Source organism: Chiloscyllium punctatum, chromosome 23 (assembly GCF_047496795.1).
Source record: "Chiloscyllium punctatum isolate Juve2018m chromosome 23, sChiPun1.3, whole genome shotgun sequence".
Lineage (NCBI taxonomy): Eukaryota > Metazoa > Chordata > Chondrichthyes > Orectolobiformes > Hemiscylliidae > Chiloscyllium > Chiloscyllium punctatum.
In genome coordinates, this window is record NC_092761.1 from 92,316,802 (window position 1) to 92,330,603 (window position 13,802).

Consider the following 13,802-nt stretch of genomic DNA (forward strand, 5'->3'; position numbering starts at 1 on the left):
AATTTGGTTTCTTTGCCAAGGCCAACTGTGAGCTGTTTCAGTACCTTGGAAAGGAGTTCCTGATTCAATCCATCCTTTGTCATGGTTAAGGGGTAAAGGAAGGATTTATGATGGGTGGGATATATTGGAGATGCAGGGATAGGGGTTGGAGATGAATGGCTTGGGGAAGTGTGGTGGAAGCAGATGGGAGTGGGTGGTATCCAATTGGAGGGGAACAATCTCATAGTCTGGCAACAATGAGTAGGAAGGTCATTCTGAGCTGCCAGTGTGGGCTATAATCTCCATTGGGGTGGTGGAGGGTTGTAATTGGAGATTCCTCATTCCCAAACTGGATTGGAGGAAAGCTAAGCCTTCTGCTTTCTCTGTGATCCTCATTGTCTGATATTGTTCCCAAATAGGATGGGTGTCTCATGGTAGGTCATTGATTTGGAGAGGAAGTTCACTCAATAACTGAGTTAAATGTTGTGTGAATCTATTTAAGAATGAGTCTTTTCCAGTAGGTGTAGTTAGTGATGGGATTCAGGTTAATGGCCTGATGATTGGGTAAATCCACACGTTGCTGTGATGTTCTCTCCTAATTGTAGATGAGTCAGCCTTTAATTAGATTGGGCTGGGGAGGAGGGGCACTGCTGCACTAAAGCTATCACTGAGATTACAGGGGACTTGTCATCTAATACTAGTGTCTTGAAGCCTGAGTCTTACCTGCTCCAGAGGTGCTCTGCATGGGTGGGGGATTTAAAAAAACTAAATCTGAGAGTAACTGGTCACATCTGTTTGTGGGAACTTGCAGTGCTGAGGGGAACTTGTTAAATGGTGTTTAATGTTGTAACTTTCCAGGTTCTACTGACTGGACAATGAAAGAGGAAATTGCTGCAACTGTGGTTTTTATTTCCCAAATAGTGAAAAAAAATGAGAAACTCAGCAAAAAGAAGATTGAGAAATTCTGCAGCAAACTGACTAAAGTCTTGTTTGAAAAGTACAAGAATCATTGGTACTGGGGAAACCCAGCCAAGGGCCAAGCATACAGGTTGGTGATGGAGGGGTAGTGTCCCTAGCTTGGGGTTAGGAGGCCTGAGTTCAAGTCCCAGCTGCTCCTGAAGTGTTTATAGCATCCCTGAACAGGTTTGTTTTTAAAAACACCTGCAGGTGGGAGTGATGTTCAGCACCGTTTAGGATATTTGCTTGTTACTACCATCTTGAGGATCTATAATTGTGTTGTAATCCTCAGTGAATCTGAGTTCACAAAGATTCTTAACTCTCTGTTTAAGGAAAAAAAGTCCTGGTTGGGGGGTATTGAAGGGAGAATCAAGGGCGCTTATCAGTTGATGTTGGCCTGACTATTTCTCTTGTCAGTTTTCAATTTTTTTTTATTTGATTTCATGTTGATCTGGGAAATGTCTATTTTTCCAGGTCTGTCTCCATCCAATGTTGTAACTTTCAATTCTGACTTAAGTTTCTTGCATTCAGAAAGATTTACCTGTTGTAAACTTAAAATATCAACTGGGAAAACCCCATCAAGTTTCAGTGGATTAAAATATGAACTGAATTGTTGAAAGAGATCTGGCTGAATGTACTTTTCAACTTTGCTTTTACAATTGCACATGTAGCTAACTTTTATAAAATAGAAAACTCATTGTTTTGAAGCTAACTAATCAATGTAGTATTGGGATGATCAGGTGACTGACTTTGACATTTAAAAAAAGCCCAAGATGCTGGAGAAACTTAGCTCTGGCAGCATCTGAGGGGAGAGAGAAACAATTATTTGCTTCATTTTGATCAGTTCCAAAGAAGATTAACTGTTTCTCCCTTTATAGATGGTGCCAGACCAGCTGAGTTTCTCCAGTTTTTTATTTCAGATTTCTAGCATCTGTAATATTTTGCTTTGTTTCTTTTAATTTACTATTTTTAACTATCTACAGGTTGAATAAAGAGCCAGATGTTAAAAGATTTTTTAACCTTAGCTCAGTGGTGATGGTCTAGAATTCTCCTGATTTTAATCTTTTTGTTTCCCATCCAAGGTGTATCCGGGTGAATAAGAGTCAGCCTCTGGATCCAGTCCTGCTCCAGGCCTGTGTAGAAAGCAATATCGAATATTCATCTCTACAGCTGCCAAGGGAGCTCACTATCTGGGTAGATCCTTATGAAGTGTGGTGTAGGTGAGGGCTCATTTTAATCAGTCTGGCTGCTTGGTGCCTGTGGGATTGTTAAGGCTTCTACCCCCCCCCCCCCACCAGCCCATCTCCATTGAGGAATGGAGTTAGAATAATGGTCCCTTCTATTTTTAGGTGGATTGGACCTGCGTCTGCCACAATATCAGGACCATAGTAACCACTGTGTGCAGGTCACAGCAATGCTTCTCCTGGAGGGTAACAGACAGCTCCTGTTCTGTTTAAATCCTCGGAAAACACCCCACTATCCCGTGTAATAACCTCCTTCTAAAGGAACATGTGATGTCTGGTGTTCTCTCTGTATCACTAGCTGTATTCTCCAAGGAGAACAGTGGGGAATATCTGGGAAATGTTGGTGAGAATCTGTCCAAGCCAAAGTATTGATCCAGAGCTTCTCCTGTGGTTCAGACTACATCCTGATTTACCCTTTAATGAAAACCACAGCTGGTGCCTGTGATTCTGACTCTGCCCTATAGGAGAGGGAGCTGGTTACAAACTTTGTCAGACTGGGTACTTGAGACAAGCTACCTGACCCAACTATCTCATGCTCCATTCAACCCTCCTCTAACTATTGTAATCCTCTTGTCTTTATCTCCCTCATGCCTGTCTAGCACTCTCCTAAATACATCTAATCACTTCCTTCAACCACTCCTTGTGGGAGTGCATTCCATGTTCTGGCCTTGCTCTTGCTAAGAGTTTTTATCCTGAATTTCCTGTTGGATTTCTTGGGATAACGAGCTTGTATTGATGGCCTCTAGTTATGTTTTTCACCACTAAGCAGAATGTCTGTGTCTCCATCATACCAAAACCTTGAAGTCATGTATTTATTAGCCACTTGGCTGTCTCAGCAAGTCAGTAGACTGGAGTTGGCAGCAATGCTGACTCTTCAGTTGAACATGGTTGCATCAAATTCATTTGAAAGGTGAGGGGCTATGGTGAATGAGGCAGCTCCTTTTAGTCTCCTGCTTCCCTGCTAACTCCTGCCACTTGTCTTACTGTTTTCAGTAACTTCATCTTTCTACATCCCTGTTGTGGGGATTACTGCTGCTTTCAGGACAAATGTTTTTATTGTAAAAGTTGGTTACATTAACACTTGAGAACAAGGACACTGGGGAGAACAGGATTTGAACACTGCTCTTCCACTGACTTGAACTGACAATGACAAACTGTGATGGGATTTCCAGGATCTCCCATTCCTGGCCTTGTTCACAGTGAAGGGGGTGATATAACATTTTTTTTTAAAAATCTACTGCAGGTGTGGAGAGAAGAACCAGCCTTTCATTGTGACCAGGTTAGAGGAAAGCAACACAGACTTGGACATTTTTAAAGACATCAGCAGCGCTGCAGAGCGTGCAGGATGTGAATATAATTCTGGTACCTCTTCTGATGAGGAGGGCTACAAGGAGCCAAATCCTACCTCTGTCGGTGACACACACGCTGGTTATCCAGCTGGGGAACAGAAAGACTGCTCTGTCTTCTCTGAAAGAAAGACCATACCAATTGTGAACAACCCGAACAGTATCTATCAGTTTGAAGTCTGTACCAGCTTCAAAGGCCGAGGGAGCTCTGGTCAAGGATTGCAAACCATTCCAACGGTGATTAACCCAAAGCGTATTTATCAGGTAGGGTGGTGCTGGGGCCTGTGGTGTGGTGGGGAAAGCTGAAAATGTTCTGTCCTCCATTTTGTCCCAGTTTCCTGGAGCTTATAAACATTTCTGATCTTGTATATTCAAGGTCACTCAGTCACTTTGTAATAGTCTTTACGCAAATCCTCACTTTTGATTTTTAAACATTTTCCTTTGCTTAGATATGTTTAGAATTGTCAAGTTGCTGGTGAGTAACTTGTTTTACTAACAAATACACTCCTTTCTGATGAGGAAATTTGAAGTGTTGAAAATTGCCTTTGTGGTATCCATTCAGGACAGTAGTGATCTGCTGGAATCTGAGATTCATAGCTGGGCCCTCCACTCTTTTTTTTTTTTTTTTTTATTTTTATATACAAAGGGTTTATGGATGAAGGGATTACGGCTATGGTCACTAAATTTGGTGACAAATAGGTCAGAATAAGTTATGATGAGGATAAAGAGATAGATGGGTTCAGTGAATGTGTCTACTTTTGACGGAATGAATTTAAACAGAAAATCTAATTGAGTTCTGGAATCCAGAGATCTGGGCGTCCCAGTGCATGAATCACAACGTTAGTATGCAGGTACAACAAAAATCAGGAACGCTAATAGCATGTTATGATTAATGGAATTTAATGCAGGAGTAGGGAGAGTATAATAGTTATACAGGACACTGGTGAGACTATGTATCTGGAGTATTGCATACAGTATGTGTCACTGCACTTGAAGGATGGGAATGTATTGAAGGGATTCGGAGAAGGTTTCCTAGAGTAACACCTGGAATGAGTGGATTGCCTTGTGAGGAAAGGTTCGGTGTATCTGCTGGAGTTGAGTCAGGGGTTACTTATTAAAAATGCAAGATTCCGAGGAGACTTGACCAGGTGGGTATTGAAAGATGTTTCCTCTTGAGAATCTAGAATTAGGGCCATAGTTTAAAAATAAGAAAGACTTTTGTTGTTTGTTTTAAAAAAAATTCCCTTCCTGAAATGGCAGAGGATGTAGAATCCTTAAATATTTAAGGCAGAGGTATCCCTTTGACTAAAGGGAAGAAAAATTATTAGGGTTATACAAAATGTAGAGTTGAGGTTAAAAGTGGATCAGCTGGGGTGGTATTGAATGGAGGAGTGGGCTGAGTGGCCTCCTGTTCCTTGTTTGCATGTTGAGTAAATAAAGCACTTGCAGGAAAATCACTGGGAAATAGTGGGATAATTCCCAAAGTTTGGAAGGAAATGGGATGTCACTTTGGCCAATTCCCCCATTGGTACAGACTGTCAGAACCTAATTATCAGTTGGAGGGAGGGGAATATTTTCCACCTTTTTTATTTCTAAAGAAGGAATTGCTAAGCAAAGGTGACTTTAAAAAGATAATTTCTGAGAAGTCTGCCTGATTGAGCTAATAGATTATTTTGAGGAAGATCTCATTAGGATAATGGAATGGTTGTGCTCATGAAGTTAGTCATAGAGATGTACAGCATGGAAACAGACCCTTTGGTCCAACCCGTCCATGCCGACCAGATTTTCCAACCCAATCTAGTCCCACCTGCCAGCACCCGGCCCATATCCCTCCAAACCCTTCCTATTCATGTACCCATCCAGATGCCTTTTAAATGTTGTAATTGTACCAGCCTCCACCACTTCCTCTGGCAGCTCATTCCACACACATAACACCCTCTGTGTGAAAAAGTTACTCCTTAGGTCTCTTTTATCTCTTTTCCCTCTCGCCTTAAACCTAGGCCCTCTAGTTCTGGACTCCTTTTTTTTCCTCAGGGAAAAGACCCTTCTCTTTACCCTATCCATGTGTCTCATTATTTTATAAACCTCTATAGGTCACCTTTGCAGCTTCTGACGCTCTAGGGAAAACAGCCCCAGCTTATTCAGCCTCTGCCTACAGTTTAAACCCACGAACCCTTGCAAATCTTTTTCTGAACCCTTTCAAGTTTCACAACATCCGATAGTAAGGAGACCAGAATTGCATGCAATATTCCAACAGTGGCCTAACCAATGTCTTGTACAGCTGCAACATGGCCTCCCAACTTGTGTACTCCATACACCTGACCAATAAAAGAAAGCATACCAAATGTCTTTGTTCAGCAACACTCTCTAGGGCCTTGCCATTAAGTATATAAGTCCTGCTAAGATTTGCTTTCCCAAAATGCAGCACCTCTCATTTATCTGAATTAAACTCCATCTGCCACTTCTCAGCTCATTGGCTCATCTGGTCTAGATCCCGTTGTAACCTTCACTGTCCACTACCCCATCAATTTTGGTGTCATCTGCAAACTTACTAACTCTACCTCTTATGCTCACATCCTAATCATTTGATAAGTAGTGGACTGAGCGCTGATCCTTGTGGCACTCCACTGGTCACAGGCCTCCAGTCTGAAAAACATCCTTCCACACCCTCTGTCTTCCACCTTTTGAGCCAGTTCTGTATCCAGATTGCTAGTTCTCCTTGTATTCCCTGAGCTAAACCTTGCTAACCAGTGTCCCATGGGGAACCTTGTCAACACCTTGCTGAAATCCATATCATGTCCACTGCTTTACCCTCATCAATCCTCTTTGTTACTACTACAAAAAACACAATCAATTTTGAGACCTGATTTTCCCCACACACAAAGCCATGTTGACTATCCCTAATCAGTCCTTGCCTTTCCAAATACATGTACATCCTGTCCCTCAGGATTCCCTCCAATAAAGGACCATGTGGACCTTTCTGAAAAAGGCCCTGACAGTCTCAAAGTGGTGACGATGATCAATGAGGCTGGGTCTCTGGGGGGGAACCTAGATTAAGTGGTCCAAGGCTGTGGTCTCCGAGTAAGCAGAGGGGTTCCACAGACTCTTCAGGGACACAGTTGTTCAATGATTTCACTACAAGGAGTCACCAAAATGAATGAATCACTAAACCTGTTTATGATGTTCTCCCCCCGTATCTTCCTCCAGTTTAAATCTTAAAGTTGTTCAAAACCATGTCCCTGCAGGCTAACAATTACTACAGCCACCCGACAGCTGGGTGGCCCAAGTTTCTCCGAAGGAAGATGTTTGCTGAAGATTACAGCTGTCACTCGTTCCTGGGTAATTACAGAGTGTACCGAGCATCTAACATGTTTCTGTTTCCTCGAGTGGACCGTTATCATTGGGTGAACACCAAGCGATAATCTTTCCTCTTTTGAACTCTTCTAACTTCTGCTGAAAGGCTTTCTGGTAATCCCTGTTGTAAATGTGTTGCAGTATTTTTAAACTCTCAATGCACTTGTCAGCACAATCTGTTCTTAACCCTGCTCAGTGAGCACTCTGTCTTTTTTAATACAAACAAACTCTATGCTACTTTATAGATTTATATAGTCAAGGTTGTGTTGTGTTTATTTGCCATTTAAACAATTTTAAAGGCTAGAATGGAAATGTTTGAAAATGTATTGAATAAAAAGCCACTTTTTAAAACCTTTACCATGCTATAACGTGTTCTCTTGTTTTGGCCTGAGATTAGCCGATGGTTTTTCTGGCTGTGAACAGACAGCTGGCAGGTTCTCGCGATCGCGTTGGAACCTGGATTATTTCGGGTGAAGAGGATAAATAGGGTGGTCAGTATGACTTTAAACTTCTGGGGTGGGGGTGGGGGCGGGGAAGGGAAAGTGAAAGCGACAGGGAGTATGGAGTTAAATGGAAAGATAAGCAGCAGGATAGCATGTGTGCAGGTGGATTTAAACTTGAGGCAGACTGGGAATGTAGCAAAAAGGAAGGATAACTTGGGACATCTTATGACTTCCAATATCTCTAATGATAAGAAAGTTAGCATTAAGGCACTTTACCTGAATGCTCGTAGCATTCGTAACAAAGCAGATGAACTAATGGCACAGATCATCGTGAATGACTATGATGTGGTAGGCATCACAGAGACGTGGTTACAGGGGGGTCAAGACTGGAGGTTAAACATCCAAGGATTTTCAACTTATCGAAAAGACAGGGAGGTGGGCAGAGGGGGCAGGGTTGTCTCATTAGTTTAGAACAAAATTAAATCTTTGGCAGTGAATGACATAATGTCGGATGATGTGGAGTCTGTGTGGGTGGAATTGAGGAACCACAAAAGCAAAAACACCATAATGAGAGTAATGTACAGACCTCCTAACAGTGGTCAGGACCAGGGGTGCAACATGTATCGGGAAATAGAGAAGGCATGTCAGAAAGGCAAGGTCACGGTGATCATGGGAGACTTGAATATGCAGGTGGACTGGGTAAATAAAGTTGCCAGTGGATCCAAAGAGAGGGAATTCATGGAATGCTTACAAGATTGCTTTTTGGAACAGCTTGTCATGGAGCCCACAAGGGAGCAGACTATTCTGGACCTAGTGCTATGTAATGAACCAGACTTTATGAAAAATCTTAAGGGAACACTTAGGAAGCAGCGATCATAATATGGTAAAGTTCAGTTTGCAGTTTGAAAGAGGAGGCAAAATTGGATGTAATGGTGTTAGTTAAATGTAATTACGAGGGCATGAGCGAGCAACTGACAAAAAAAGACTGGAAGCAGAGCCTAGCAGGGAAGACAGTAGAGCAAAAATGGCAGGAGTTTGTGGGTATACTTGAGGATACTGTACAGAGGTTCATCCCCAAGAAAAGAAAGATTATCTGGGGAGGGATTAGACAGCCATGGCTGACGTAGGAAGTCAGGAAATGTATTAAAGAAAAAGAGAGATCCTATAAAGTGGCCAAGAGCACTGGGAAATCAGAAGATTGGGAAGGCTACAAAAACAAACAGTGGATAACAATGAGAGAAATAAGGAAGGAGAGGATCAAATATGAAGGTAGGCTAGCCAGTAATATTAGAAATGATAGTAAAAGTTTCTTTCAATACATAAGAAACAAACAACAGACAAAAGTAGACATTGGGCCACTTCAAACTGACACTGGAAGCCAAGTGATGAGAGATTAGATTAGATTAGATTACTTACAGTGTGGAAACAGGCCCTTCGGCCCAACAAGTCTACACCGCCCCGCCGAAGCGCAACCCACCCATACCCCTACATTTACCCCTTACCTAACACTACGGGCAATTTAGCATGGCCAATTCACCTGACCTGCACATCTTTGGACTGTGGGAGGAAACCGGAGCACCCGGAGGAAACCCACGCAGACACGGGGAGAACGTGCAAACTCCACACAGTTAGTCGCCTGAGGCGGGAATTGAACCCGATCTCTGGCGCTGTGAGGCAGCAGTGCCAACCACTGTGCCACCGTGCCACCCATAAGAGAGATAAGGAAATAGCAGGAGAACTTAAGTACTTTGTGTCAGTCTTCACAGTGGAAGACAGGAGTACTCTCCCAACAATTAAAGGGAGTCAGGGGGCTGAGTTGAGCATGGTTGCCATTACAAAAGAGAAAGTGCTAGAAAAGCTAAAAGGTCTTAAAATTGATAAATCTCCTGGCCCTGATGGGCTACATCCTAGAGTGCTGAGGGAGTTGGCTGAGGAAATAGCAGAGGTGTTTTTGAGATCTTTCAAAAGTCACTGGAGTCAGATTGGAAGATCGCTGTTGTAATCCCTTCGTTCAAGAAAGGATCAAGACAAAAGATGGAAAATTATAGGCCAATTAGCCTAACCTTGGTTGTTGGTAAAATTCTAGAATCCATTGTTAAGGATGAGGTTTCTAAATTCTTGGAAGAGCAGGGGCAGAACAAGTCAACATGGATTTAGTAAGGGGAGATTGCGCCTGACAAACCTGTTGGAATTCTTTGAAGCGGTGACAAGTAGGTTAGACCAGGGAAAAGGCCTTTGATAAGGTGCCGTACTGGAGGCTGCTGAGCAAGGTGAGGGCCCATGGTGTTCGAGGTGAGCTACTGGTATGGATTGAGGATTGGCTGTCTGACAGAAGGTAGAGAGTTGGGATAAAAGGTTCTTTTTTGGAATGGCAGCCAGTGACCAGCGGTGTCCCGCAGGGTTCAGTGCTGGGGCCGCAGCTGTTCACGTTATATATTAATGATCTGGATGAAGGGACTGGGGCCATTCTAGCGAAGTTTGCCGATGATACGAAGTTAGGTGGACAGGCAGGTAGTACTGAGGAAGTGGGGAGGCTGCAGAAGGATCTAGACAGTTTGGGAGAGTGGTCCAGGAAATGGCTGATGGAATTCAATGTGAGCAAATGTGAGCAAATGTGAGGTCTTGCACTTTGGGGGGGAAAAAAGAATACAAGCATGGACTACTTTCTAAATGGTGAGAAAATTCATAAAGCCAAAGCACAGAGGGATCTGGCAGTGCTAGTCGAGGATTCTCTAAAGGTAAACATGCAGGTTGAGTCCGTGATTAAGAAAGCGAATGCAATGTTGTCAATTATCTCAAGAGGGTTGGAATATAAAAGCACCGTTGTGCTACTGAGACTTTATAAAGCTCTGGTTAGGCCCCATTTGGAGTACTGTGTCCAGTTTTAGTCCCCACACCTCAGGCAGGACATACTGGCACTGGAACGTGTCCAGCGGAGATTCACACGGATGATCCCTGGAATGGTAGGTCTAACATACGAGGAACGGCTGAGGATCCTGGGATTGTATTCATTGGAGTTTAGAAGATTAAGGGGAGATCTAATAGAAACTTACAAGATAATACATGGCTTGGAAAGGGTGGACGCTAGGAAATTGTTTCCGTTAGGTGAGGAGACTAAGACCAGTGGACACAGCCTTAGAATTAGAGGGGGTAAATTCAGAACAGAAATGCGGAGACATTTCTTCAGCCAGAGAGTGGTGGGCCTGTGGAAATCATTGCTGCGGAGTGCAGTGGAAGCCGGGACGCTAAATGTCTTCAAGGCCGAGATTGATAGGTTCTTGTTGTCTAGAGGAATTAAGGGCTACGGGGAGAATGCGGGTAAGTGGAGTTGAAATGCCCATCAGCCATGATTGAACGGCGGAGTGGACTCGATGGGCCGAATGGCCTTACATCCACTCCTATGTCTAATGGTCTTATGGTGTTTAGCTGTCAATTGGCTGGAACAACCACGTGAACGTTAGCATTGCTTTATTTTAAACATGTGAAGTTGGCTTTAACAATCTGAGTCCTCTGACTATCTGAACCCTCTACAATGGAAAGTTTAATTCTTGCCTCTGCCCTAATGTAATGGGGGTCCTGGTCACAAAGGGGTTACTGACAGTTGTGTAATTTGTGTTCCAACACTGACAGCAAACCAAATCAGCCTCCCCCTTACTGGGTTTGCAGCATTGTGCAATTAAACCCTGGAATGCCCAAGTGTTCCGAATTAGACATCATGAATAACATCTTGGACGCAAGTTTATAACTTGTTGCTTAAAGTAACGTTTTTTAGAAGAACAGATAAGCAACAAGATTTTAACTATCTATGATCTTAAACTCCATCTCCTCAGTTGAGGGATAAATAAAATACAAATTGTAATTTGCCAGTTCGATAAACAGTTTCAAGCGATGGATACTAGGCCTTTAGAAATTAATGGGAAACGAGTTGTTTACAGATGAGTAGAAATGTGTGTCTAAATAAAAGCAAATTACTGTGGATTCTGGAAAATCTCAGCAGGTCTGGCAGCATCTGTAAAGAGAGAAGAGTAGTATGTCTTGCCTGAATTCCAAAGTCATTGGTTAATGCACTTAGTTTCAGACTTCTAGGAATATTTACTTATTCCCTACCAAATTTTTCTCAAACACTTCAACAATTTGATAACTGGATAGACAAAGTTTAAAAAGAAAGCAGCTTTCAAAAAGCCACAGTCCTTTCTAAAGCTCAAATTGTGATTGGCCAGTTGGCACCAGTCCTCCCTTGATTGACCAATTCAACATCCAACCAGTTGCTGGAGCCTGCATCGAAACCGACCCTTCGGTCCAACCAGTCCATGCTGACCATCACCCCAAACCAACCTCGTCCCACTAACGTCTGGATTAGTGGTGCTGGAAGAGCACAGCAGTTCAGGCAGCATCTGAGGAGCAGTAAAATCGACGTTTCGGGCAAAAGCCCTTCATTAGGAATAAAAGCAGAGAGCCTGAAGCGTGGAGAGATAAGCTAGAGGAGGGTGGGGGTGGGGAGAGAGTAGCAGAGTACAATAGGTGAGTGGGGGAGGGGATGAAGGTGTTACATCAGGGAGGAGAGTGGAGTGGATAGGTGGAAAAGAAGATAGACAGGTAGGACAAGTCATGGGGACAGTGCTGAGCTGGAAGTTTGGAACTAGGGTGAGGTAGGGGAAGGGGAAATGAGGAAACTGTTGAAGTTCACATTGATGCCCTGAGGTTGAAGTGTTCCGAGGCAGAAGATGAGGCGTTCTTCCTCCAGGCGTCTGGTGGTGAGGGAGCGGTGGTGAAGGAGGCCCAGGACCTCCATGTCCTCAGCAAAGTGGGAGGGGGAGTTGAAATGTTGGGCCATAGGGTGGTGTGGTTGATTGGTGCGGGTGTGCCGGAGACGTTCCCTAAAGCACTCTGCTAGGAGGCGCCCAGTCTCCCCAATGTAGAGGAGACCACATCGGGAGCAACGGATACAATAAATGATATTAGTGGATGTGCAGGTAAAACTTTGATGGATGTGGAAGGCTCCTTTAGGGCCTTGGATAGAGGTGAGGGAGGAGGTGTGGGCACAGGTTTTACAGTTCCTGCGGTGGCAGGGGAAAGTGCCAGAATGGGAGGGTGGGTCGTAGGGGGGTGTGGACCTGACCAGGTCGTCACAGAGGGAACGGTCTTTGCGGAAGGCGGAAAGGGGTGGGGAGGGAAATATATCCCTGGTGGTGGGGTCTTTTTGGAGGTGGCGGAAATGTCGGCAGATGATTTGGTTTATGTGAAGGTTGGTAGGGTGGAAGGTGAACACCAGGGGCGTTCTGTCCTTGTTGCGATTGGAGGTGCAGGATGTGGGCGAGATGCGCTGGAGGGCACCTTTAACCACGTGGGAAGGGAAATTACAGTCTCTAAAGAAGGAGGCCATCTGGTGTGTTCTGTGGTGGAACTGGTCCTCCTGGGAGCAGATACGGTGGAGGCAGAGGAATTGGGAATACGGGATGTCATTTTTGCAAGAGTTAGGGTGGGAAGAGGTGTAATCCAGGTAGCTGTGGGAGTCGGTGGGTTTGTAAAAAATGTCAGTGTCAAGTCGGTTTTCATTAATAGAGATGGAGAGGTCCAGGAAGGGGAGGGAGGTGTCAGAGATGGTCCAGGTAAATTTAAGGTCAGGGTGGAATGTGTTGGTGAAGTTGATGAATTGCTTAACCTACTCGCGGGAGCACGAGGTGGTGCCAATGCAGTCATCAATGTAGCGGAGGAAGAGGTGCTGGTGTAATTACGGAAGATTGACTGTTCTACGAAGCCAACAAAGGGACAGGCATAGCTGGGGCCCATACGTGTGCCCATGGCTACCCCTTTGGTCTGGAGGAAGTGGGAGGATTCAAAGGAGAAATTGTTAAGGGTGAGGACCAGTTCAGCCAAACGAATGAGTGTCGGTGGAAGGGTACTGTTGGGGATGTCTGGAGAGGAAAAAACTGAGGGCTTGGAGGCCCTGGTCATGGCGGATGGAGGTGTAGAGGGATTGGATATCCATGGTGAAGATGAGGCGTTGGGGGCCGGGGAAAAGGAAGTCTTGGAGGAGGTGGTGGGCGTGGGTGGTGTCTCGAACGTATGTGGGGAGTTCCTGGACTAGGGGGGATAGGACAGTGTTGAGGTGTGCAGAGATGAGTTCAGTGGGGCAGGAGCATGCTGAGACAATGGGTCGGCCAGGGTGGTCAGGCTTGTGGATCTTGGGAAGGAGGTAGAACCGGGCAGTGCGGGGTTCCCGCACTATGAGGTTGGAAGCTGTGGGTGGGAGATCTCCTAAAGTGATGAGGTTCTGTATGGTCTGGGAGATGATGGTTTGGTGATGGGGGTGTGGGGTCATGGTCGAGGGGACAGTAGGAAGAGGTGTCCTCGAGTTGGTGTTTGGCTTCAGCGGTGTCGAGGTCAGTGCGCCAGACTACCACTGCGCCCCCTTTATCTGCTGGCTTGATCGTGAGGTTGGGATGGGAGTAGAGGGATTGGAGGGCTGCGCGTTGTGA

The 13,802-nt window shown here is 44.7% G+C and overlaps 1 protein-coding gene across 1 annotated transcript; it reads left to right on the top strand.

The window, feature by feature from the left end:
• The first annotated feature begins 854 nt into the window (after nucleotides 1-854).
• Nucleotides 855-7,211, top strand: btg4 (B-cell translocation gene 4). Its single transcript, XM_072593533.1, has 4 exons — nucleotides 855-1,027; nucleotides 2,019-2,156; nucleotides 3,424-3,790; nucleotides 6,772-7,211. The coding sequence occupies exons 1-4, from the start codon at nucleotides 855-857 to the stop codon at nucleotides 6,946-6,948; spliced, it is 855 nt and encodes a 284-aa protein (XP_072449634.1). The 3' UTR covers nucleotides 6,949-7,211.
• The last annotated feature ends 6,591 nt before the right edge of the window (nucleotides 7,212-13,802 follow it).